Source organism: Harpegnathos saltator, unplaced genomic scaffold (genome assembly GCF_003227715.2).
Source record: "Harpegnathos saltator strain DR-91 unplaced genomic scaffold, Hsal_v8.6 scaffold107, whole genome shotgun sequence".
Classification (NCBI taxonomy): Eukaryota; Metazoa; Arthropoda; class Insecta; order Hymenoptera; family Formicidae; genus Harpegnathos; species Harpegnathos saltator.
This window is the reverse complement of record NW_020229881.1, coordinates 54,764-80,978: the sequence shown is the minus strand read 5'-3', so window position 1 is coordinate 80,978 and position 26,215 is coordinate 54,764. Positions and strand designations below refer to the sequence as shown.

Genomic DNA, 26,215 nt, shown 5'->3' with positions numbered 1-26,215 from the left:
ATTTCGGTCCGAGCAATTCGCAAGATTCTGCGGGGCTCACGGCATCCGTCACCGCACCACCCCCATCTACGCACCGCATTGTAATCCGGTGGAGCGGACAAACCGTGTAATAAAGACCATGATCGCTCAGTTTGTGGGGAAAAACCACCGCAAGTGGATACCCACCTCTCCGCGCTGCAGTTCGCGTACAACTCGGCCGTCCAGGACTCAACGGGATACAGCCCGGCCTTCCTGCTCAGCGGGCGGGAGTTGAGTTCCTGGCCGGAGACCCGTACCGCCGCTCCACCGGAAAGTCGCCGCCGACAGCTCGAGGACGCTTACGAGGTCGTCCGTGTAAATTTGGCGCGAGCTTTTCAACGCCAGGAGCGCTATTATAATTTGCGACGGCGCTCCTGGCGGCCTACGATAGGGGAGACAGTATGGCGACGCGAGCATCCCCTATCGGATAAAGCGCGAGGCTTTAACGCCAAGCTCGCGCCAAAATACTCCGGGCCGTACGAAATCCGGAAGATAATCTCGCCGGTAATCGTCGATCTCCGCGCTAAAAACGGCAAGTGGTTGCGAAATATACATATACAAGATTTGAAGTCGGGTAACAATAACGAAAAGCCACAGGACGCGGAGGTCGACAACCCGGAAGGGGAAACCGAAACAACGGCCCGGGGTATAAAACGACGGCCTCGAGCAGCAAAGCTCACATCTTCTCGAGCTGTCGCCGCGCGATAAGCCGAGAAGTTTTTGGCAAGCGCAAACGCAAGCACAATAGCTAGCAATGAGCGAGCCCCGAGGAATCGAGATCGAGGATCTCACCGTCCTGTGGACGGATCTCGCCCTCTCCGACGACGAGGAGAGGGCCTCGGCCGCCCCGCCGCCGTCGACGTCGCCACCACCAGCGACGCCACCGCCGACGTCACCGCCAACGTCACCGCCGACGTCACTGCCGACGTCACCGCCGCTACCACCAGCGAGCACACCGCCGCCGTCGCCGAGGCCACCGAACCCCCAAGTTCCGGCAAGGGGGACCGGATACAGCGGTCCGACACGACGCAGCGCCGTAAGGCAATTATCCTTACGGCTCCGTTGCCCCCACCACCCGGGCGCCGAGGACGCCAGCCCAAGACGCTGGCAGCGACGACAAGGGCTACCACCCGCCCCACACGGCCGCCGACGACTCCGCCGCCGCAACGACCGCCGCCGCAGCAACGGCCACCGCCGCAACGACCGCCGCCGCAGCAACGACCACCGCCGCAACGGCCGCCGCCACCGCCACAACGGCCGCCACCACCGCCGCAACGGACGCCGCCGCCGCAACGAGCAGCAGGGACGCCTCTCCTCCCGACGACGCGACCACCCTCGGGTCCGACCCCCGTCCGACCGCCGAAAATACTCCGACCGGTCGGCCCGAGGCCACCGCCGCCGGTCCTCGTCGAGGTGGAGCCCGGGGTCCAAAAGCTCGTCCCCCACGCGGCCGTCACGTTAGCCGTCGATACCGCCTCCGAACACCTGAGGGACGCTGGATGCTGCGCTTTCACGCGGACGGCCAGCTCCGGTCCAGCCGCCGCCTACCGGACGACCCCTCTGCTAGGGGGGTGATGTAACGAGGCGCAGATGCACCTCGTTACTACCGGCCCGACCGACCACCTGTCGGGCCGAAGAACGGCGCTTTGCGCCACCATAAATTAACGAAGACGATCGCGCCGCCGTTATCACGCGCCGCCGCTATCGCGCGCCGCGGCGATCACGCGCTGCCGCTAGCGCGCGCGGCCGCGATCACGCGCCGTCATCGTGCCTCGCGCCGATAGGCGCGCCGCTCGATCGCCGCCGTATCAATCGTAGCGCGAACAACTATAAAACGGCGGCGATCGAGCTCCTAGAGACCAGACCGATCCGTACCGCCGATTCGATCTAGACGCTTGTATGCCGAAAGAGAGAATATCCGGACCGTTTCGCTCTGCCTTCCGCTTTCCGACTACCCGACCGGCGACTAAGAACACGGGATTGTGCGTCCGCAGTCTCGATCGAGCGTTCTCGATACTTGGCCGTCTCCCGTCTTCCTGGGCTCGTGTGTACGCGTGCTCAGTCGAGCGTACTCGACAGTATCTCGCCTTTACCCGCCGCCTCGAGTCAGGGGTTCGTCCGTCGGCGAACTCCGCTGAGCGTACTCAGCCTTTAGGCGATCCGTCTAGCGACCAGGAACCCGGGACGGTGTGTTCGCCGTCTCCGCTGAGTGTCCGCAGCACTTGGTCGCTTTCCTCCACGAACGTAGGGAAAAGGGAAGGTGCGTACGCCTTCTCTGTCGAGAGTCCTCGGCCCCGACGGACGAAATCATCTCGCGTCTCCCGCGACTCGCGTGCGTGCGTTCGACCGAGAATCGAAATCTCCGGTCCGGCGACCATTTTTACGCGAGCAATTCCGAAGCGAGTATTGGGCGATAATTGTCCGAGACGCCCAGCGTCGCGAAGCGAGACCGAACACCGCGCCGTTACCGTCGTTACGATCGACACGCGTCGCGCAATAGGCCCCGCCTTCCGCACGGCCTATCCGTTCGTACGAGCGCTCGCACCGCTCACCGCACCGCACCGTACCGTACCGACGCGCCTTACAAACGCAACCCGCGACATCGCCTTCGGGGCCGACCTCTTGTATCAAATTAAATATAGAATAAAGCTAACGTACTACTCTCGAACGTCTCGCTGCTTTCCTCCTCACCGAACCCGGACTCCGACGAGCCTTATCCGCGCGAAACGCGTAGCAGCGACCGAACCGCGGAGTTCGGCCGTTACAAAGCAAAAGGAGCAAAAGCAACGTATCAACGTATAAAGCACAATAAAGAAACTGAGAAACAGAAATTAGAAAGGTTACAAAAGACACGAGATTATAAAAATATTCGCAATCAAACTATAAAAATAATAAATTCTAATCAGTAGTCAATTAAAAGTGCAACAAAATTATAAAAGACAAAAAAATTATAAAGAAAATATAGAAAAAATGCGCGCTAAAAAATGTAAATTATATCATGAAAACTATATAGAGGAACGTTGTAAAAAACGTGCACGTTATTGTAAAAAGCGGGAACAAGAAACACAAATTAGATTTTATAATAATTATCTTGAACGTAAAATATTAATAGCAAATATTATAAAAAAACTAAATATCATTATACATTAAGAAAATTAGAAACAGTTAAAAATATTATTAAAAAATATGATAAAATTCGTAGTTTCTTGAATTCTATAACAACTTTTGGTTCAACGGAAAATTATATTACAAATATTTCAAAAACTATTAATATTAAGTGTCATATAAAAAGAAGAATTGAAGCTGAAAATATAGTACGTTTGTGTATATGTTATAGAAATGATCATATTAATAATATTTCAAAAATTTTGTGTTTACTTAAAAATAAATCAGAAGTATGTTTGACTCTTGCAGATAAATGTTTCACATTTGATGAAAAAATTGACTCTTTATGTGGAAAATCAAGACATACTAATTCATCTAAAAATTATTTTAGCGAATCCACGTATAATCAAATAATTTCATCTAAATGTTTGATAACAAACGTAGAGGGACAAGTTATTAATGTATTACCTTTAATAACATCAAAAGCAAAAATGTCATGGTTATGTAATGAATATTGTAAAATTGATTCATGTATTATTGCACAATATCAAAAATTTCTAAAATCAATTAATTCCTGTACCTTAAGATATGTACCAAAATTAATAAAAAATATAAATAAATGTACGGTAAAAATTTCAAATATAAAATTAGAACATGTACATAGTTGTTTTATTGACCCAACTATTTGTAAAGCAATGTCTCTTCCAATACAATTATTATCGCCTCATTTCCCGAAGGTAAGATATATGAGACGTTTAATATATCAATTAACAAATAATTATCAAAAAATGTTAAATGTAAATAGAGCATTATCTTCCGTTGATTTAAATACATTGAATAAAATTGCAAATTTAGTAAAAGAGAAAACAATAACATATAAAAATAAACAAAATATTATGAGTGTTGATGATATTATTTCTAAATATTCTTGTGCATTTAGTGCTCTGACTAAACGTTCAATGGATATACCTCGAAATGTTTGTATTTCATGTAAAAGACTTTGTTATAGAAGAAATGTTCGTGAAATTAACAAGCTTAAAATATTAATAAACAATTTACTTTGGAAAGATATAATAGCACATAGTGAAAAACAAAATATTAATATGCAATATATATGTATCTATTGTTTAGAAAAAATTCGTAAAAATATAATGCCTGCATGTTGTATTTTAAATAAAAATCTAGTTGTGCATGATGTACCTGAAATAATATCGTCTTTAAACACATTTGAAAAGATTCTTATACAAAGAGCTAAAGCATTTCAAACTGTTCTTAAAGCAGGTACTGTTAATAATAAAAAGTTGCCTCAAAGCCAAGTGATACAAAAGGTTAAAGGTAGAACATTTCATTTGCCAATTCCTTTACAGAAAACATTGGATCAAATATGTTCTTATACTGATCCAATAAATATGAAACATGAATTATATATGATATTTTAGTTAGAGGTATTCCAACTAAATCTAAAATTATTTGGGAAGATATAGTAAATGTCAAAAAAGTGTTTGAAGCATTAACATGGTTAAAAGAAAATAACCCATTGTATTCTCAAATTATATTACCAAATACACATAATGACTTTTATTTAAATAAATTAAATGATCCGAAGTTTGAAATACACAAAGAAGATGATGATATTGACGTTGGTTTAGACAATGAAAATGTATCAATGTTAACTCAAGTTATTGATGAACATGATAGTTATTACGAACAATATACTATATATCCTCTATATGAAAAAAAAGTAAATATTTCTGCGACAGCACTATATCAAATGTTAAAAGTGAGGGATTTACCTTTAGATAATCGCGAAAAGAAATTAGATTTATTATGTTTTCCGGATTTATTTCCTTTTGGAATTAATGGACAACATGAAAATAGAAAGGTTAAATTACAAGATTACGAATTTATTAAATGTCGTTTAACTTCAAAACGTCCACAATATAGATTAAATCAACAATATTTATTTTATTTACTAAATGATGCAAATATATTAGGAGCGCAAAAAAGTTCTGAGCCTTTTTTTGCAAAATTCAAAATTTATTTAAAAACAAACAAAACTATATTAATCAACGAAATATTTCCCGTTTGCATCGATGATCTTTTGCCATCTTTCGGGCAGCTTGCGAATTCCCTAATGGTAGAAGTTCACCGGCTTCGAGGCGATAAAGTCATCAATGCATTTTCGTATCTCTTCAAGTGTCATAAAATGTGTATCAGCCAAGAAATGCTGCAGAGACCGGAATAGGTAGTAATCGGAAGGCGCCATGTCTGGGCTATACGCCGCGTGTGGGAGAAGTTCCCAGCCTAACGCAAAGATATGGTCCTGAGTCACTTTCGCAACATGTCATCGGGCATTGTCATGAAGCAGTATCACTTTACGACGTCCTTTGCCAATAAATGGCCTCTTTTCTTCAAATGCATCGCTCAAATTACTCAATTGTTGCTGATAGCGATCTGCCGTTACTGTTTCACCCTGCTGTAACAACTCGTAATACAATACACCTTTCCAATCCCACCATATGCAAAGCAAAACCTTCTTGATGTGGATATTGGTCTTTGGCGTCGATGTCGAAGGTTGACCAGGGTCAACCCATGATTTTTTACGCTTCGGATTATCATAAAGTATCCACTTTTCATCACCTGTAATGATTTGGTGCAGAAAATCCTTTTTCCGGAACCTTGAAAGCAAAGTGAGTGCCGTGTTATGCCGTCGATTTTTGTTGTCTTCGGACAGTGCATGCGGAACCTATCTGCCTTCCTTTTGAACTTTTCCCATTGCACGTGTAAACGTGTGGAAATGGCTTGTCGCGTAACGCCAAGTTGCTCTGCAAGCTCCTTTTCAGTTTGTGCAAAGTTTATATCCAACAATGCTTGCAGTTTGTCCGTTTCAATCTTTTGAGGGCGTCCAGCACGCGGTTCATCTTCAAGACTGAAATCTCCTTGGCGAAATTTTTGATACCACCTTTTACACGTAGCATAATTTACAGCGTTCTCTCCATATGCAACACAGATCATTTCAGTGGCTTCAGCAGCATTTTTCTTCAGATGAAACGCGAAGTGGATGGAAAATCGAATATGCTCTTTTGTTATTGCCATCGTGAACACTGCTGAATTTAAGGTTATGTGCATCAAACGCCAAATCGCACGATGTTTCGAAAGATCAAATGTCACTGCTTTAAAACCGCAAGAGGGCGGGAAAATGAATGCAATTTAAATTGTGGTTTCAGTAGTATGAAATCTAGGGCTCAGAACATTTTTGCGCTCCTAATACTACACCTGATATATTATAATAACTAATCCAAAAGAAATAAAATTAATTAAAGAATATTATATTTATAAAATAACAAATAATGAAAATATAATATAAATATAATAAAAAATTAATTAAAAATTAAAATAATAAATTTAAAATATTAAATATATATTTTCGACAATTTTAAAACTTTTTAAATAATAACAAAATAGTAATAATAATAACAATAATAAAATAATAATAACAATAATAACAAAATAACATAATAAATAATAACATAATAACAAAATAACAATAATAACCAAATAATAATAACAAAATAATAATAGTAATAACAATAATAATAACAATAATAACAAAAAGTTACAATAGATAATAAAATTGAGAACTACAAGAAAGCACTTGGCGCGCTCGAAAAATAAACGTCCGGAAGGAACGAGCACGCCAAGTGCTTTCTTGTAGTTCTCAATTTTATTATCTATTGTAACTTTTTGTTATTATTGTTATTATTATTGTTATTCCTTTTTTTTTGTTGACGCAGGGGAAATCCATCATGGATACCCCCGACCCTTTGGGGGGGGTCGGGGGTTATGTCGGACTCTTACCGACTAAAACCCCTGCGGGATGTCTACCTGTCGGACCGGAAATGTGGGGAGTCAGGGGAACTACTCCCGTATTCCCTCCCCGACATCCCGGCCCCAGGGCTCGTTTATCGAGCCCCCCGCCACCTGTTACCGCACCCTGTTCCGCAAAGGGAATCCAGGGCGCGGTCGCGGTCGATCTAAGATAGACCGGTTGGCCTTCTGGTATCACTTATGGGGTGAGGGGGTATCCGCCCTCACCCCTTACCCCCCCTCCACGTTAAGCAGGCAGGGAGGGTTTCTGGGAGAGTGGGCCCTCCCCCAAAACGGGTACCACTCCCCCTATCCTACCATATCTGTGGCCAGGGGGGATCCATCTTCCTCCTTTAAGAGGAGGAAGAGCCGGATCTCCCCTGCCGACGGAGGCGGGCCCGAGGCGGCCGAGGTGGGCTTGGACCCTCGCTAGTCGGTTAGGTTCGGGGGTCCTTCCGCTTCCTCGGCCGGTGTCACCTCAGGCCCGCTGCCTAATTCGGCCCCCCATGGACCGCCGACCACCCCGTCGTTGTCTGCGACGACGGGTTGAGTGTGGTCGGCGCTCCCTCTCGGCGGCCTCTTTCTTGGACAGTACGTCCTTACTGAAGGAGGCCGCCGCTTGCCAACCTTCCTCGCTCCCGCACATGGATTGAACCATGCGCGGGAGCGAGGTTTCCCCACTGTGCCACGCCATTGCCCCGGCCAGGACACGGCGCTCCCCTTCCCAGGCTGGACAGTCAGCCAGGATGTGGTGCGCCGTGTCCATAAGCACGGGGCAGTGGTGGCACCTGGTGGTGAGCTCCTTCCCGATCCGGTGCAGATACTTGCCAAAACACCCATGGCCTGTTAGTATCTGCACCAGATGGTAGGACAATCCGCATCCCCTCCTGCCTGCCAACTCTGGCAGGCAGGGACGGACAGCCCCCGCCGTCTCGCGCCCGTACTCCCGTGGGTCGGACAGTTTGTCCGCCAACATCTCGTGGGTACAGGCCACGGCTTGGGATTGTAGGGCCCGCATGTCCCTAGCCCTAAGGCCTCCCTCCTCGTGGAGCTCCTTGATTCTCCAGTAGAGGACTCTTCACTCTTCGGCGAGGAGCTCGACGGGAGGGAAGCCGACCAGGGTGGTCGCCGCCATATACGAAACTGTGCTGTACCCTCTGATTGCCCTAACATACATTGGTTTCAGCGCCTGCCGCATACGGCTTAGGCCATCGCGGCAGGCACTGAGCTGGGGCGCCCATATTGGCGCCCCGTATAGGGCGATTGACAGCACGGCCGTCGAGCATAGGCGGCGAGCCCTCCATCCTGGACCCCCAAGATTGCGTAGGAGACTGGCTACAGCCAGTCCGGCCCCGCGCACCCTGGGGGCCAGATCCCTAAAATGCGGGCCGAAATCCCATCGGCTGTCCAACGTCAGGCTGAGATATTTTATCGTCGGCCCGACGTGGATGCGGACGCCATCGACCAGGACCCGGGTCTCAGGTGGCGCCCCCCGACTGCCGTCATGAAAGAACACGGCTTCAGTCTTATGAGGCGCCACCTTCAGACCCAGGTCCTCGATGGTTCTCACCACCGATGCTACAGCAGCCTCTGCGTGGAGGTGAGCTTCCCCCCAGCTCTTCCCCCCGGCCGCCACTAAAGTGTCGTCTGCATAGCAGACGATGGGCTACGGCAGCCCGGGAGAAGAGGGTACGCAACATCCGGTCGAACGCGATGTTCCATAGCAGGGGGCCGAGAACCGACCCCTGCGGAACACCGCGTTCCATAGCACGCCGACCTTGAACCCCGCCTTCTTTAGGGAAGGCGAGGTCTCTGTCCACGAGATAGGCCGCCAAAATGCGCCGGAGATAGGCGGGCACCTCGTGGTATTCGAGGGCCCGTCCTATCTCCGGCCAGGGCAGAGTGTTGAAGGCATTTTTTATGTCCAAGGACACCGCCAACAACACCCCGCCCTCCCTCTCCACGACCGTCGCGGTCAGGTCCTGTTGGACTGCGTCCAGCGTCGACCTCCCGGACCTGAACCCATACTGACGGTCGTGGAGATCCGGCCCCTCCGAAGACATGTGCTGGACGAGGCGGTCGGCAATAATGCGTTCTAGCATCTTGCTCGCCTCGTCCAGCAGGCAAATCGGCCTGTAGGCCGACGCACTCCCGGGTGTCTTGCCCTCCTTGGGGAGGAGGACCAATTTGACCCTCCTCTAAGCTGGGGGAACACTCCCTCCTTGAGGTATCCGCTCAAAACCCCGCGTAAGGCCGCGGACAGGTTCTCGTCACCGAGGGCGAGAGCCCAGGCTCGGCCAGGGATCCCATTGGGGCCGGGGACTTTCCCTTTGGCCCCGAGTTTTCCCCTGGACTTGACGAGCTCCTCTAGTCCCACAGCCAAGTCTTCTTCCCAGCCCCCCTCCTCCATTTCGGGGGCGGGGATCCTGGGGAGGCCCTCCACCCTCGGAAAGAGGGTGTCAAGGAGCCCCTCAAGTCTGGCTGTCTAACGACTCCGTCGGCGGGGGCGCCCAAGGGCGGGTCTTACTCATCACCCTTTTGTACGGGCGCCCCCACAGGTCGTTGTTCAGGGAACTCGTCATCTGCTCCCAGGCTGCTCGCTTAGCCTCAGCGATGGCGACTCGGAGGGCCTTCCTGACTAACAGGTAGCCCTCCTTCGCCCTCGTGACATCCCTGCCTCTTCACCGGGTCCGGTATAAACACCGCCTGGCATGCACGGAGGAGTCGCGGAGTTCCGCTATCACCTCCGTCCACCAGTATACTACCCGGCGACGGCGGGGGTGGGCTTGGGGCATCGCGGCGTCGCAAGCCGACGCCACTACACCCACTAATTCCTCAGCCCCCTTCTGGGGGCTGAGGGCCCACTCACCTGGATCCTTCTCGAAGTTCCAGGTGGCCACGAGAATGGCCGCCTTGAACCTGTCCGCGTCTAGTCGACTGAGAGCCCATCTTCTGGGGAGGGGAAAGTCCCCCTCCCCGGGGCAGCGGGGGGCCCGCACCTATAGAGGTCTGGGGAGGCGGAGGGCCCACTATGTACCGGTGGTCCGATAGTGTTTCGCCCTCCACCTCCACCATCCACTCCCGGAATAACCGGGCGGCTGAAGGGGTCGCCCAGGTCAAATCAATGACCGACTCCCCCTTCAGCCGCACACAGGTGCTGGCCGACCCCTTGTTCATTAGCAAGAGGTCCAGCCCCGCTGCCCAGTCTATAAGAGCCTCGCCCCGAAGGTCCCTCTGCCGGGGACTGCACCTCCACCCTTCCAAGTGGGCGTTGAAGTCCCCGGCAACTACGACGGGTCGGGGGTGGCATCTGCTCACCACCTCCCCGATCCCGTCTAGGACTCTCTTAACACGGGCGGGGTCTCCCAGACCTTGCTTGTTTCTCCGGTGGTGGAGGTAAACCCCCACCACCGTGATGGGCTCGCAGTCGACCGCCACAAACGAGGACCCCTTTTTCCTGAGCTCACAGGAAGGGGTCCCCGCTGCGGGGTTTGCCACCATGGCTACCGAGCCGTCACTACTGCCGAAACAGCCCGGATTGTTCGGCGGCACGTAGTGCGGCTCGGTGGCCACCCCCAGCCCGGCACCCAGCTCTAGGACCCTGTTTGAAAACAGGTCCTGATCTCGGGTGCCAGTGCCGAGGTTGGCCTGTAGGACCCGGAGGAGCTAAGCCTTCGCCGCTTGCTCCGGGCTACCTACTTCCACCTCCTCTTGGGAGACCTCCGTTGGCTTAGCCGCTTCGGTCTCCCCTGAGGGGGTATTGACCTCGATTTTAGTGGCCTCAGTCGCGGGTTCCTCATGTTGCGCGGAAGCTTGGGGGTCCCTACCTAGATCGTCCCCTCCCCTGGGGAGTGTGGGGGGGGCTATCTCTAATTGGGGAGTCGGGGGTGACACTCCCACCGACTCCCCTTCAAAGTGTGTTGGGGGTTTCTCCTTTCCAGAGTCAACCCTCCTCACCTTCTCCCTCCTGGCGATTCCGGGGTCCTCGTCTGACTCCTTCGGCTGGTCCCTCGTTTTCGCCTCCGGCCTCTTCTTCCTTCCGAGGGGTGCCGTTTACATCTGCGTTTGGGAGGAGGAGGATGAGTCCCATCCGTGCCGCTCCTCTCCCCACTCCTGTGACATCACCACCATCGAGGCCACCTCGTCATCCTCCTGGTTCTTCGACGGTGGTCGTGCCGCCTCCACTCTTTCCTCTTCCACAGGATCCCTCGTCAGGGGGGTGTCGAGACCGACACCCACTTCCTGTAACTACTGTTTGGGGGGGGTTCTCCGCGGGGGTTCGGGCATCCCCCGTTTCGACCCCTCCCTTTCCAGCCTTCTTCTCTCCTTCTTTCCCTTTCCCTCCTCTCTTTCTTTTCTTGGGAGAGGGCTTACAGGCCGGCCCTCCGATCTTATGACCGGAGGGCCTGCCCGCCTCAGCGCAAACAGGGCACTTGGCCGCCGCCGTGCAGCCCTTGGCGCGGTGGCCGGGGCTACCGCAGCGGTAGCAGAGACCGCTGCGGTCGACGGCGCTAGTGCACCGCTCACGCACATGCCGCCGCTCTAGGCAGCGGAAGCACAGCTGTGCACGAGCGGGCAGCGCCGTCACCCCGGCACGGGTCCACCCCACCGGGACCCGCTCCGCAGCGGCGACCTTCGCGGCCGCCGCCCACGGACACCGCATCACTATTGCCCCCACGCCCCGCTGGGAGACACTCATTCCTCCCGCGGATACCTCCGCGGAAGCGCATCCCCTAGAGCGGGCTATTGCGGCCGCCACCTCGTCGGCCCCGGTTGTCGGATCCAGACCGGATAATCGCACCGCTGCGAATTTCTCCGGCCTCTGGACCCGAAAACCGGGGCCCTTTTCCGCCGCCAGGTTGCGGAGTTCCCCCGCAAGCCGGTCGGCGGAAGGTCCTGATTTGAGGCCAGGCACCTCTACCATCACGGCCCCACTCAGGGCCTTCCGGATACTTAGGGGTCCTTCGATCCCCAGGTCCTTAGGTAGAATCTGGCGCCTGGCCTCAGCCATAAATTCATGATAGCGGCCTTCGGGGCATTTGACTGTTACCGCTGCCGATTTCGGTGGCTTCGGCCTGCCCTGTCCCGCTGTCTGCGTCCCCCTCCCAAATCCTACCTTTGTGGGAGGATTTTGGGATCCTCCCTTCGCCTCCCCCTGGGTCTTCTTTTTTCCCTCTCCCGGTCACCATTGCCCAGGTGACCTCCTCCCCGGCCTGCGTCTGGTTGGCTCCCGGGATGATGGCGTTAAGAAGTCCTTTTTCCGCAGGGTGGCGGGCCCACTCCTGTATCCTCTTCGCTGAGACTTCCATCGCCGGCTCCTGTCGAGCCTGGGTTCCTGGATTCCCAGCCTGGGGTCCTGGTGGAAGGCCCTTTGCCCTCTCCCGTTCCTTCTTCTTCTTCCTCCTCCTTTTCTCCTTTTCCCTTCTCTTCTTCCTCGCCAATTATTCGCTCCTCTGTCCCGGTTCCCTTGGCTATGGTGGAACCTGGGCCTGGATCCTCTCCGGGGCTGGCGTGCTTCTCCTGGGGGCCGGCGTTGGCATCGAGGCCCCCACCGCCCCAGGCGCGCAGCTGCCTCTTCTCTCAACGTCGATGCGGGCCGCCACCACCCTAACGTGATCCATCCCCGCACCGACGCCACAAGAAGGGCCCGGCGCGCCCAAGGCGGCATCAAGGGCCCCTTCTGCCCCCGCCGGTCTCCACCATGCGGGAGGGGCCTCCTCCGGGAGATTGTCGTTGTACGGCGGTGTCTCCTCGGAGGAAACCCCTCTCCCTACCTTCCTTCCCTCCTCTCCCGAGAGGAGAGGTGGAGAGGGTTTCGTCGTCCTCCTCTTCTTCCTCCTCTTTCTTTCCAAGGTCCGGGCATCTCTGAGCTCGTCTTCTGTCGACGTGGAGCCCCCGGTGGCATCCGCGTATGTCTTCCTCCTCCTGGAACTCAAACTGGAGGGGAGAGGGGGGTACTCACGGAGGCCGAGGCTCGACGGGGCAGCCTTTAGAGCTTTCAGCTCTTCAGCCTGCCGCCTCATCTCGACCCTCATCCTCCTATTCTCCTCCCTCAACCCCTCCATCTCCTTCTTGAGGGCGGAGGATCCTTCGCCCTCTCCCTCTTATACTGCCACCCTCGCAATTAGGGTGGCCATCACCGCCTCGGAGGTGGCCACTGCGCGGTTGATGAGGCCTACGAACGTGGTCTTCAAGGTCCGGGACCTCCGCGCTATCATCTTAACCGCGCCTAATGCGCAGCCCACCTCCGAGGCCAGTTCTGATGCCCTGGCACCCCTCAGGAGCTCGGCGGAGGCGGGGTCCCTATAGACTTCCTCGGCAGGGCGCGTATCATCCATAGATCGATACATCCCCCTGTCAAGGAGGTCCCAGGCCTCCCTCTCCAACCTAAGGAGCTCCTTCTCCTTTCTCTCCTTAGCCTCCTTCTCCTTTCTCTCTCTGATATCCACCTCCTTGAATGTGGTGGCCGGTCGGCCTCGTTTCTTGGGGGCGGGTATCAGGGAGGGAGTAGTTCTCCCTACCACCGCGACTGATGATCCGCCGCTGTTGCTGGTGGTGATGTTCACTACCCTGGCCCGCTTCTTTCCTCCGTTGCTCCTGGAGGCTTCTATCTCCCCCTTTGTAGTGGCTGCTCCAGCAGCTGCCACCACCCGAGTAACCTTCAGGATGGAGGTCTTATTGGGCCTTACAACCCCCCTGGTCCTCTCCTGGGTAGACGTCTGGGCCGCCATGCTTCCCTCGCTGGTCGCTCTTGATTCTGAGGGTTGGACCACCTTCGATTCAAGGGCGACTGTGCACCTCCGTACGGGGATCCTTGAGCCCTGCGAAAGAATGACATCGGATCGGATGACAGGCTTTCCGCCGGTCCTCCAACCCGATGCCTCAGCCCCCCTTGGCTCTCTTGTTCCCCTCCCTCACTTCCGTGAGGGTCCCCCGTTTCATGTTGGGGGCGGGCTCCCTCTTCGACGAGAGGGGGCCTGGCCGGTTAGCCCTTGGTACCGAGGTCCCTTGGCCCACGGAGACCCCGGACCCCAGGAACTTACACGTCCCTCGTTGGGTCGCCCTTGTCTCCTTATCCGACGGGCTCACTATTCCAGTCCCGCGGTCAGGACGGAATTCCCGGCTGCTGTCGCCAGCCTCTGTTGAGGGGGATGGAAAACCCTCTTCAGATGACCCCTCGGAGGCTAGTCCTCCGAGGTCCACCAGCTCTCTCTCCCCGGGGGGTGGGGAGATGGCGCCCGCCTGCTGATCTCTCCCCATCCTTCTTTCTCCTCTCCCTACCTTTTCCAAAAAATTACCTGCCGAAGCAGGTGGTAAGTCCTGAAGTGGGTTGCTACACCTGCCTGTACGGGACTCTGAGCCCGTAAGCTCGGAGGTTGGTTTTTTGTTTTTAATATTTGAGATCATTCTTGGTCCCACGAGTACGGCGGGAAGTGGGCATCGACCCCGGGTAGAGACCCCGCATTACCCGGGGTAAGGCTAGCATGTCCCTGGGGTTCGCCAGGTGCCTCAAGTGAGGAACCACTGGCGACAGGTCACGCACCTGCCATTCATCCCTTAGGCGTGGCATGTCTCAACCGTAGGATTACGTGGTATTTTATAGAGGACCTGCCTCGCGGTCCGGCCAATTAAGGCAAGATCCCCCCGGCCCCAGATACATGACCTAGGGTTACGGTGTAATAGACTAGGGTCTGCCGGGGTTGCCTGAGTCCCCTGTACCAGAGTGCCGAAACACCCCGGCCCCTCGCAATTATGCTAGGTTATACATCCTGGCAAGTACGGGTTTACAATCAGGGTTTTCCTTCCCCTAGATCGGTCGCCATCACCTGGCTCACGAGCCCGATCTGCCCGCGCTGTAGGGACTTTTGGATCGTACAATTACGGTCCTCCAGACCCTATAAAACTTGGAGGCAGCTGCTCCTCCAAGAGTGAAGACGGACGCTCTTAGTCTGGTCCCTCCGTACAGGCCATCCCGGCATGGTAAAACCTGCTAGGGATCGAAACCCCCGCCGATACAGCCCTGTACGTCATTGAGACGCGCAAGCTCCCCCACCACGACAAGGTGGCGTCCATGGGGGAGAAAAAAGGGGACACATTTTTGGTCCCCTCTCCCACCCGATGACCAGTAACCTGGCACAATTGACGGCGATCCCTTCCGAGAGGGCCCCAGTGCTCGACGGCTTTTGCCTGACGGATCAGGTTGCATGCCACCTGCGTGTTCCCCGTTGCCGACTATCTCCAGCCGCCAAACACCAAGGTACTCCCTCCCGGATGGACCACCCCCGATTGTGTGCCCCAGGCTTCCCGGACACTAGGTGTTGTACCATTGATCGCATGATGGATGGTGGGTGGTGGACCTCATCCATCCCGCATGCAACCCCGGCACCGTAAATGTCGTGCCTTTAGGCACGTGCCAGCCAAACTACTTCTGAATGCGGTATCGTGTGTCCGTATACACCCTTTAGAGGACCGGTCGAGGCGCAGGGACGACCAGCTGCGGGGGTCTTCCAGTCCTGCAGTAGTGCATACGTGAGGCCTTATCACCATCACCGATGCCACACTACCACACCCCGAGGGTGTGGTAATAATATATTCTATAGTGAAGGTTTATAATTTATTTATTATAATACTATATAAACTTAAATAAAACATTATACCTTATATGTATAAAGAGAATTTACAACAATATTTTATTATAATAAAAATGCTGTCATGTATGTATTAATCAAGTTTTAGTTCGATATAGTTTTTGGTGCAGCCGCACCAAGATTTTTTGTATTAAATATTTTTTATTGCATTGTTATAATAATTAATTTGTTACAATAACAAGTAAAATAAATATATAACTCAGTGTTTTAATAAATAATGGTAAATTTTATTTGTAAAAATTTGTTATTTTATTAAAAAATTTTTCGAACGAAAGTTGCATGGCTTGAAGGACGACACATGACGGAAATGTGGACTTGATCTTGAGTGACCTTGTTAAAATCAGGCCAAAGTCATTGTTTTTTTTAAATAGAAACTACAATTTTTTATTACATATTCTTGTAGCTTATCTCGAGAGCTTTCCAAAACACTCTAACGAAGTTACATTTCATTGAGTACTTTCCGAGTTATGCGGCTTAGAAGTTAAGGCAAGACCGATCACTGATCCGACCAAATAAGGCAAGATCGATTCGAATATGTCTTTAGCCGTTAATAAGTCTTGCCTTTAGAAGTACGAAATAAAACCTCCTTGCTTTTATTACAATATCCTGTAAGTTAACAAATATTCTTCACACATACAAACATAGTATTATTATATTTTTATTGAGTAGTGCACTGAACAACTATGACATTGTTCTGAGAGTTTTCTCATTTAGAGCGACGAAACAAATATATTTTATGAATTTTTTTTCGCGCAGATAGAAAATTTCACGGGTGTAATTGTTTTTGAAGATTATTTAATACTGTATGAAAAATATTTATTAACTTACAGGATATTGTAATAAAAGCAAAGAGGTTTCATTTCGTACTTCTTGATTCTGTTACAATTGCGACGCGATTTCTGCTCGCCGTCGGCAAACTGCCGTCGGTCCACGCGCCCCGGCCGTTCGCACTCACACAAAAGTGGTTGGGCGCCAAGTGCAGCGGGCTGCACCGATCACCAACACGAACGACATACTACCAAAGGGCTGAGACATGCGAATTCGACGGGACCGGTAGCTCCTCGGTATTTAGAGTCGGTAGACGGGAGGGTTCGATCGGGAATCCGGGAAGTGATCGGGAAAATGCAAAATTACCACGGCGCTTTTATATTCTCTCACTTTTATTAGGACGGGAATCGGAACGGGCCGACTCCTCGATACGATACACTCCGCTGTTGGCTCTTGCGGATTCGAGCCTTGCTCTATGCCGACAAATAAATCGAGATACGGTACGCACGGGACACCGAAATAGTAAAGCAGGTGGACGGTCTTACACAGTCGGGAACATCCCACCGGCGTGGTCCTTCGCTCCCCCTCTTCCGCTCGCTCCTACGCAACGTAGCCACCAACGGTAACTCTCGGTGAGCGTGGCACCAACTTCAGCTCTTGATAGCGGTATAGAATAATTCTGTGTCACTGTGATTTCCGATAAAGATCCGTGCTAGTCGACAACGGACTGACTAGTGATGAAATAAGAGAGAGCTAAAACTGGAGTTTGCTCTTTCATTTTCTCCCAAAAACAGTGTCTCTCCTTTCTTCATTGTTGTGTTTCGTTACGCTTCTCTCCCCGTTCCTCGTTTCATCTCCCAATACGGGAATCCTTCCGCGGATCTTTGTTGTCGATCCGCGGAACGGGTCTCGGTCTCACTCTCGCGCGTTCTCTCTCTCGCTCGCGCTCCCGCTGTCGTGTCGCCTAGGCCGGCTTTGTCTCGCCTGCGATCACACTTCGAGCACGGGAGCGACGATAGCCTTGCTTGATATTCCTACGGGCCTGTGGACAACGGAAACGGCAGCGAGAATCCTTTAAAGCGATACGGGAATTGGTAATAAGAGATATAAGGAGGAGCAGTCACCTGAGGTGGCGGTCCGGGCGATGGGTGACGTCCTCTTCTCCCCTCGGGCTCCTTCGGTCTTGATGGGCGGCGCAGGAGGTCCAGGGGCACAAAGCTCGGGGACGCGGGACCGTCACACCTGCGCGCTCCTATTACTAATACCAATTAATACGGGGGGGCAATGCGGCTCCTCCCCCCCGCAATTCTCGCGCGATATTCTTTCCTCCCCCCGCAAACCTCGCGTAAGGACCGAGGGTTCGCACTATGACGGGCGCCTTCGCGGCCGCCACGTCACACAATATTCTTTCATATTTCATACTACATCCTTGTATAACTTAAAATTATTCTTAAAATATTATTAAACAGTCCAATAATCAAACCTGTGAATCTGCCCGACTCCGCAAAATAATTAATAAAATATATTTCATTTTCTTGGCGCCGAATATTACTAATACTATTACAAATAATATTACAAATGATATAAATTTTTACAAATAATAAAATTTGTAAAAATTTGTATTATTTGTAACATTATTATACAATTACAAATAAAATTACAAATAATAATATTACAAATAATATATATTACAAATAATAATATTATTAATAATAAAATATTATTTGTAATAATTTCGGTGCGTCGAATAGACAAAACTTTTAGTATTGTCATAGAGAGGAAAGGGGGAGAGAGAGAGAGAGAGAGAGAGAGAGAGAGAGAGAGAGAGAGAGAGAGGGAGAGAGAGAGAGGGAGAGAGAGAGAGGGAGAGAGAGACAGGGAGGGAGAGAGGGAGAGAGAGAGGGAGAGAGAGAGAGAGGGAGAGAGAGAGAGGGAGAGAGAGAGAGGGAGAGAGAGAGGGAGAGAGGGGGGGGAGAGAGAGAGAGAGAGAGAGAGAGAGAGAGAGAGAGACATTCGCGCCCGCGATTCAGATTATGGGCAAGAAAGAATTAAGCTAAGACTCCATGCATGCGGTGAGCTGCGGCAAATGCTGCGGTGACCAATCAGGAGGGAGGCGCAAGTCCGGTTGCGGCAAGCTCCGGCATGCGTCTGTCTCCTGATTGGTCACCGCAGCCGTTTGCCGGAGCTCACTGCATGCATGGAGTCTTAGCTTTAGGCTCGCTGACCGAGAACGAGAGCGACAAGGAGGGAATTATATTTTCTCTCTCTCTCCCTCTCTCTCTCGCTCGCTCGCTCGGCGCATGGACAATTGCCGATCGCGTGGCTCACACGGATTGACCGAGCTGGCTGTGTGCGTGCATAGGGGGAGGGGAGAATCCTCGTGCAAGGCCGTTACCAAATTCGCATCACTGATACCAATGATGTCAAAACCGAACAAGCTGCGGACAAGCGTAACTTGTAAATATCGGAGAACAACTGTTTATCAGCTCATAGAAAATTAATATGACGAGATACCCGCGAAGACCCATGTACTTCTCTTTCGTCTTTGCGTACAATTGCGATCAATAAAAAATTTTCACGAATTGTTCGGTTTTGACATCATTGGTATACGTGTGTATGTGTGTGTGTATGTTTACACGTACACGTACAATTGCGATATACACTTATCATGTTAGCATTGATCATTTTTATTCATGCTAAAAGAAATAAGTATGATTATGTAAAGAATTTGTCTGCGTATTATTATATATTCTACATAGTTTTCCTTGTGATAGCAAAAATAACACACTTGTGTTCATTCACTATGACCTATGAACCTAGTTCAGTCACTGAACTGTGACTGAACTAGGTTCTGAACAGTCAGGAACTGTGACGCAAGACAACGTCGTCTGGACAAACCCTGTTAAATATCCTCATATGTATTGACCAAAGTTTGTCTGTGAAGCATTCGCGCTCCGATTCTACGCAGAGTTTTGGATTTTGTTATTACTCACACATGCAATATGTACAAGCAACTTTGGCAGGGAAAAAGAAATGTACGCGTTACATCTTGCTTTTCACTACGTACTACACATTTCATAAGAACAAGTTGCACATGCATGCTTTCTGGCAACTGTAAATACGACAGTAATTGTTTTGTTTACATCTGTATAGATTATTGTTCTCGTAGTTATTTTAATGTTAGTTGTTACTGTTTGTTGAACGCTTGCATGCAATTGTTTTAATTATAGCTTTCGCATCTTTTCCCTCACTCCTTCCCTAATTCCTTAGGAAATGTAAAACATTATCTAATGTTTCTCTATTAAAAGAGTCTTATTAGATAATTGTTTTACATTTCCTCCTGATGGAAGAAACCACCACCTTCCCGCGGTTTCCATCGAGCAGTAATGTGAACTTGCATTTTTTAAATTTATTGACACGCTTTCATGTCACTTCTTCTGCATAATGCATACTATCGCATGTATGAAAACAGTTTTTTTTACTGATTTTAGCGTTATAACAATAAGACATACAAATATCTCCTATTTTTTAGACTTCATTAAACGTGATCATAATAAAACATGCAAAAATATCTGCTATTTTTAAGGCTTGATTCCGTTCACGTTGCTGGCAAAGAGTGGCTATCCTCTTTTGTACATTGCAAATTGTAAACGGCTATTAGCTTTAGTTTTCAACGGTGGTTTTTATTATGAGTAGGTTAACATAGTCGTATAGATGATTGTCATGTCCGCGACTTGGATCCGCATCAAGAACTAATTAACGCCGTCAACGCCATTTGATAAACATTTACACGTTGCATAAACTTCTCTTAGCACTATTGCTTTCATAGTGCTACAGCTACTTCAAGAGATAATATCAGTTCCGCATTCATTCCATGAACATAACATCCATGAAACGAACGGCTTAAAAGTTTCTTATAAAGACTTAGAACGTTCGTTAGGAAATTGCCAGTATGTTACTTTCGCTTCGGGCGACGTACCGGCACGTTATATTAAATTTTCGCATTATATTTATTTCATATTTTGTCAAAAATCGTCGCTGCCGTAAAAAAGTCTATGTGCATGTTTTCTGATTGTAACATACGTGTGTCATTATATGTAGAATAAAATTGTGAATATATTATACATATAGTATATTGATGTAAACATCTTGATTTGATAAGAAAATTTACATAGGGGATCTTTTCACGGCAGCGACGATATATCATAATCGCGCTTACGACTCAGATCTACGCCGAGAAAGCCAAAATACGCTCGGACGCACGTTAACGCAGTTAAGTCGGGGCGAGAAGGACCGAGAAGGAGCGAAGATTATTCTCTTTCTTTTTCTCATTCTCTCTTTCTCTATCTCATTCTCTTTCTCTTTCTCGCTCGGCGAGGCTGGCGTGAGGCGACGAGGCTTCATATCGATAGGCGGAGCAGCAGCGTTGTGTGCGTGAAGGCGCATGGAGGGGACGCTTCCCCTCGCATGCTGTGGTGTGCGCGGGCACATTTGCGCAGCACTGCTCAGGCCTGTTACCATAGAGCACAATACCAATGTTTGTACCAAGAGCATATCAATGTGAGTAAAATAATAGATTTTAAATATTCCAATGTTTGTTTATAATATTTCTTCATGTTAAATATTATTTTATTAGAATGAATGTAACACAAACAGAAAGTGCTGTTACTGCAGTGGATGAAATTGCACCCAGAAGTGGTTAAAGGAAGATTACGCAGAAAAGGCGAAAGTAGAAGAGAAATGGTAATTATTATTTATATATTTTCAGAAAAAATATTGTATCATAAATAATTCTATAATTTCAGCAAGAACTATTAGAAGACATGGCACGCACTATAAATGAAGCAAAGTTTGGTCCTGTTAAAACCGGTGCAGAATGGTTAAAGATTTACTTTCATTCTACATATGTTATTATACTATACATATATATTATTTATCATTAACATATAGTGCATACTTTATTATTACATACGTATATAGTACAGTATTATTACATACATATATAGTATATATATTAGGTATAGTAAAAAGAAATCCATTATTTTTCCAATAAATGGCTTTAGTTATTTGTATCTCGCGTTGTATAAGTCCGATCGGGTTCCACTAGATCGCGTTAGAAAGATGAGATTTCGTACTAAAAAAACTTTTCTGACAGTTTTGTGATTAGTTGACTCAGTTTTGTTTGAGCGCGCGTCAAAGATGGACACTAGCAAAGAGAAGATACGCTATATTTTACAGTTTTTTTTCGATAAAGGCGAAAACGCAAGCCAGGCGGCTGAAAATGTGAATAGTGTTTATGATCCTGATACTGTAACAGCCAATCACGCGCAATTTTGGTTTCGTCGATTCCGTTCCGGTAATTTCGATGTCAAAGATGCACCACGCATTGGAAGGCCAATTGTCGAAGATATCGATAAAATCATGGACATTGTCGAGTCCGACCGTCATGTAAGCACTGTTTCGATTGCCCAAGAGCTAAAGATTGCACAAAAAGCCGTTTGGAACCATTTGAATAAGGCTGGATACAAAAAGAAGTTCGATGTATGGGTGCCACACGAGTTAACGAAAAAAAACCTCATGGACCGAATTTCCATCTGCGAATCGCTGCTGAATCGCAACAAAATCGACCCATTTCTGCAGCGGTTGGTCACTGGTGATGAAAAGTGGATCACTTACGACAACGTCAAGCGAAAACGGTCGTGGTCGAATCGCGGTGTGCCAGCGGAAACGGTGGCCAAGCCAGGATTGACGGCCAGGAAGGTTTTGCTGTGTGTTTGGTGGGATTGGCAGGGAATTATCTACTATGAGCTGCTCCCCTACGGCAAAACTCTCAACTCGGAACTGTACTGTCAACAATTGGACCGTCTGAAGGAAACAATGGCCCAGAAGCGGCCAGCTTTGGCCAATAGGAGAGGAATTGTGTTCCATCAGGACAACGCCAGGCCACACACATCGATAGTGACTCACCAGAAGCTTCAGGAGCTTGGTTGGGAGATTCTTATGCATCCACCTTATAGTACGGACTTGGCACCAAGTGATTACCATCTGTTCCTGTCCATGGCGAACAATTTTGCTGGTGCAAAATTCGCTTCAAGAGAGGCTTGTGAAAATCGACTGTCTCAATTTTTTGCCAATAGGGACGAGGGCTTCTATGAGAGAGGCATAATGAAATTACCCTCAAAATGGAAACAGGTTATCGAACAAAACGGCGCATATTTGACCTAAATAGGATCATTCTAACTATGGTAATTAAAGCCTTCAATTTCATGCAAAAATAATGGATTTCTTTTTACTACACCTAATATTATTTGTCATAAAATACAAATTTTTCTATTCATATTATAAAATAACAATTTAATGGGTTTTGCAATTATAAACATAGAAAGATTGGAAAACAAATGTTCTAAAAACAGAAACGAAACAGAGAAACTATAGTTTAGGAACAGGTGGAGGCTCACCGATAAAGATTTCTTTCTCTTTCATAGAAGAAGAATTATTGGAATTTCTTACTCCAGAAGCAGCAGGCCTAGAAAATATACCGCAAGGAGGAATAGATTTGAATGAAAACATAGAAAATATAGAAGAAAATTTTAATCATACACAGGAAACGCATAAGTTACATTTTACTGAAAGTGATAATAAATCACTGAAGAAGAAACAATTATATACAAATAATCAATTTTTAGATGCTGAAATAGGTAATATAATTTATCATAATTATCGTCATATTTCTCAATTATTATCATATTTCTCAATTATGTTATTTTTTATTCAGATATAAATTAATTTTTATGTGATATTTTACATTCCAGAATCAAACGTGCAATCGTTAGGTAATTATCCAGTTTAGGGGCTCCGCCTTAGAATTCGATAAAAATAGGCTCAATCAACGCGTTTTTTAATAAGGAGCAACTTTTTCCTCTGCGAAAATTGTCGCTCTTCACTGCGAAACGAAATAAAAATAGTTAAAGTTGACTGGTATAATAGGTTAGGAAACCTATCAAGATTCCGGATGGGTTCGCAACTTTCCACGCGCAACGAGGACGGGGTGGATGCGGGACTTTCGGCCGCCCTCTCTCACCCCCCCGTGTGTGTGTGTGTACATATGTTTGAGGCATTTTTATTTATTAAACCAACGAATATTGTACACTCATTAATTTAGTAAAGCAGAAAATTTTAGTACAATTTTAATAAGATAAATTAAAAAAATTAAAAATAAATGTGGAATCAATAGTTATGATCTTTAATTGTTAATAATTTTTTTATGACGGAACTGATAAGTTAATGACATTTGATGAAAGATATTCACCTTATGGACCCACATTTTTCATTGCAGAATTAGATTGTACGTGAAATTTTTATTGAAACAATTTTTTTCATTTGTGATAGATAGCATTGCACTGCCTTTTATAATAAGCCGTAGTTCGCCACACACCCACAGTGGCGCGTCGAGCAGTTCCCTCTTCGATTCGGGTTCCCATTTGAGATTTGAACGTTACCACCCACCCTACCCCGAAAGGATGGGGGGGGGAATAACTTTTATTATGTTCTTTAAAAATATTGAACAGGTATTTTTTATTTCTCAATCCAATGATCATTTCTGGAGAATTGCGGAAAATATAATTTTTTGCGATTACAGCGCCATCTATCACAAATAAAAAAAAAGTTTCGGACAAAATTTACGTATTTTGTGGCGTAGAATCCGTATCTGCAATAAAAAATGGGGGTTTCCGTTTAAGATTTCAAAGTTGCCCCCAACCCCCACCCTCAGGGGGTGGGTTGGGAGGTCGAGTTTGATATCATTGGATGTCCCCCTTTGAGACTAATAACTTTCATTAATCACTTTTTTTTATCCAATGCATAGTTCTCGAGATATTTCAATGTCTTCAGATAAATCGTACACCCTGTATAATAGGAACATATATATATATACAGGGGGTTTGATAGCTGATCATGCAGACGAAAGTTGGAGATAGATTGGGTGTAGCCGAGAAGAAAAGTAATGTACCATAATGTCAAATTGGCAATAGTTACCGAGTTATTAATTAAAACATGTGAGCCAACGAGAGCGGAGGGTGGCCGCAGTAAGCACGTAGACATTTACAGGCGGAGTCAGCGAATAGCGATAGGCGAGCGCGCGCGGCGAGGGGCAACCTAAACGACAAGAGGCGATCGCGCGCGACGAGGAGCGAGCGAGCACGAACGACGAGGAGCGAGCGCAAGCGACAAGAAGCGAGCGAGCGCGACGAAGAGCGAGCGAGCGCGAACGACGAGGAGCAAGCTATAAGGAAAAAGCTATAAAGAAAAAGCTCGCTCGCTCCTCGTCGCGCGCGATCGCCTCTTGTCGCTTACGTTGCCCCTCACCGCACGCGCTTGCCTACCGCCACTCGCTGACTCCGCCTGTATCAAATGTCTACGTACTTACTGCGGCCGCCCTCCGCTCTCTACGCGCTCGTTGGCTCACATGTTTTAATTAATAACTCGGTAACTATTGCCAATTTGACATTATGGTACATGACTTTTCTTCTCGGCTACACCCAATCTATCTCCAACTTTCGTCTGCATGATCAGCTATCAAATACCCTGTATCTAAATATAAAATAGGCAACAGACCCATTTGGCGAATAGCCGTCGCGTCAAATGAAAGGCGACTCAGTAAAATTTCATAACAGGAAACAATGCCCTGTTGTAAAAATCTACACGTCTCCGTCGAAGGTTTATATCTGGGTAGTGTTCGCCAAGTGTGTCCGTCAGCCTAGCTATAAAATTTGAAACTTTGCGCTAACAAACCTTCAATAAAACAAAGCAACTCAGAGCATTCTTGCTCTAAAACTTGAAACTTACATCTTCCCAATCCAAAACCATATGTGCCCTATCAGTCAACCAACAAAGCCTACTTCACCGATGGTTATAAACTCTTATCTCAACCCTTGATTTACGGCATTTTGATTTTTCCAGCCGGCCACTTGTATACATTCCTCTATCTCACAAGAATCCACCACCTCCACGCTTGTCGCGCCTAATCCATTCAGCCAATCATATCATATCCATCTAAAACTATGAAACACCCACGCTCCATCCTTCAGCCCTTCCATATTCATATCTCCAAAAACTAACCGTCTCCTCCCATGATGTCTTTTAACTTCATCCTTAATTTCTAATGGCTGAGACTTTTTCCCACTAAGACCAATTCACCCCTTCCTCAAAGGCCATCTCTTTACCCACCCTGATAGCTTCTGCCTCCGATCATCGGTATAAAAACCGCGGTAATCCGCCTCCGCGACACTCTGAAAGACAGAAAAAAGGCAGACACACTCTCACTCAGCTATTCTGCTTTTAGAAGTCAGATTTCAAGTATTCCAGATTCAGATTTAAAAAAAAGATCCGGGCATTCAGATATTCAGATAGTATTTCCAAGATTCATATATCCTAGTTTGTGCAAATATTCAAAGAAGTCAGGAAAAAGCATTAGTGATTGTGTCATAATTGGACAACCTGAAGGGAGTGGGCGAGCACAACCCAACCTACCGAGCAGGAGCTACTAAACGACAACTTTTATTTTTTGTTCACCTCCCGGATAACAGGAATCAGCAGTAAGTTCTGTTTTTTATGCCCTTATTTATTGGTTCCACCCGTTTATTGAAATTCATTTTTAGTGGGCCATTATTATCATTCCGTGGTATCCATCCAACGAGTCCTTCGTTTTTTCGAGACGATGTAGAGATTACGGTGTACGGGATTAGAGATCCTTATGAATTTGAACACCAACTGCAATATCTCCGATCCATTATAAATATTTCACTCGAAAC

The 26,215-nt window shown here is 48.1% G+C and overlaps 1 protein-coding gene across 1 annotated transcript; it reads left to right on the top strand.

Annotated features, from left to right (window-relative positions):
• The first annotated feature begins 772 nt into the window (after positions 1-772).
• On the top strand, positions 773-23,256 carry LOC112588908 (formin-like protein 10). Its single transcript, XM_025300248.1, has 3 exons — positions 773-1,012; positions 22,789-23,104; positions 23,219-23,256. The coding sequence occupies exons 1-3, from the start codon at positions 773-775 to the stop codon at positions 23,254-23,256; spliced, it is 594 nt and encodes a 197-aa protein (XP_025156033.1).
• Positions 23,257-26,215: the final 2,959 nt, after the last annotated feature.

What these genes read in the sequence shown, in the direction of transcription:
- LOC112588908 (XM_025300248.1), top strand. Translation starts at nt 773, where the DNA reads ATGAGCGAGCCCCGAGGAATCGAGATCGAGGATCTCACCGTCCTGTGG. An exon ending in CACCGAACCCCCAAGTTCCG is followed by an intron (nt 1,013 to 22,788) that starts GCAAGGGGGACC and finishes TTATAAACATAG; the next exon opens with AAAGATTGGAAAACAAATGT. An exon ending in ATTTTTAGATGCTGAAATAG is followed by an intron (nt 23,105 to 23,218) that starts GTAATATAATTT and finishes TTTACATTCCAG; the next exon opens with AATCAAACGTGCAATCGTTA.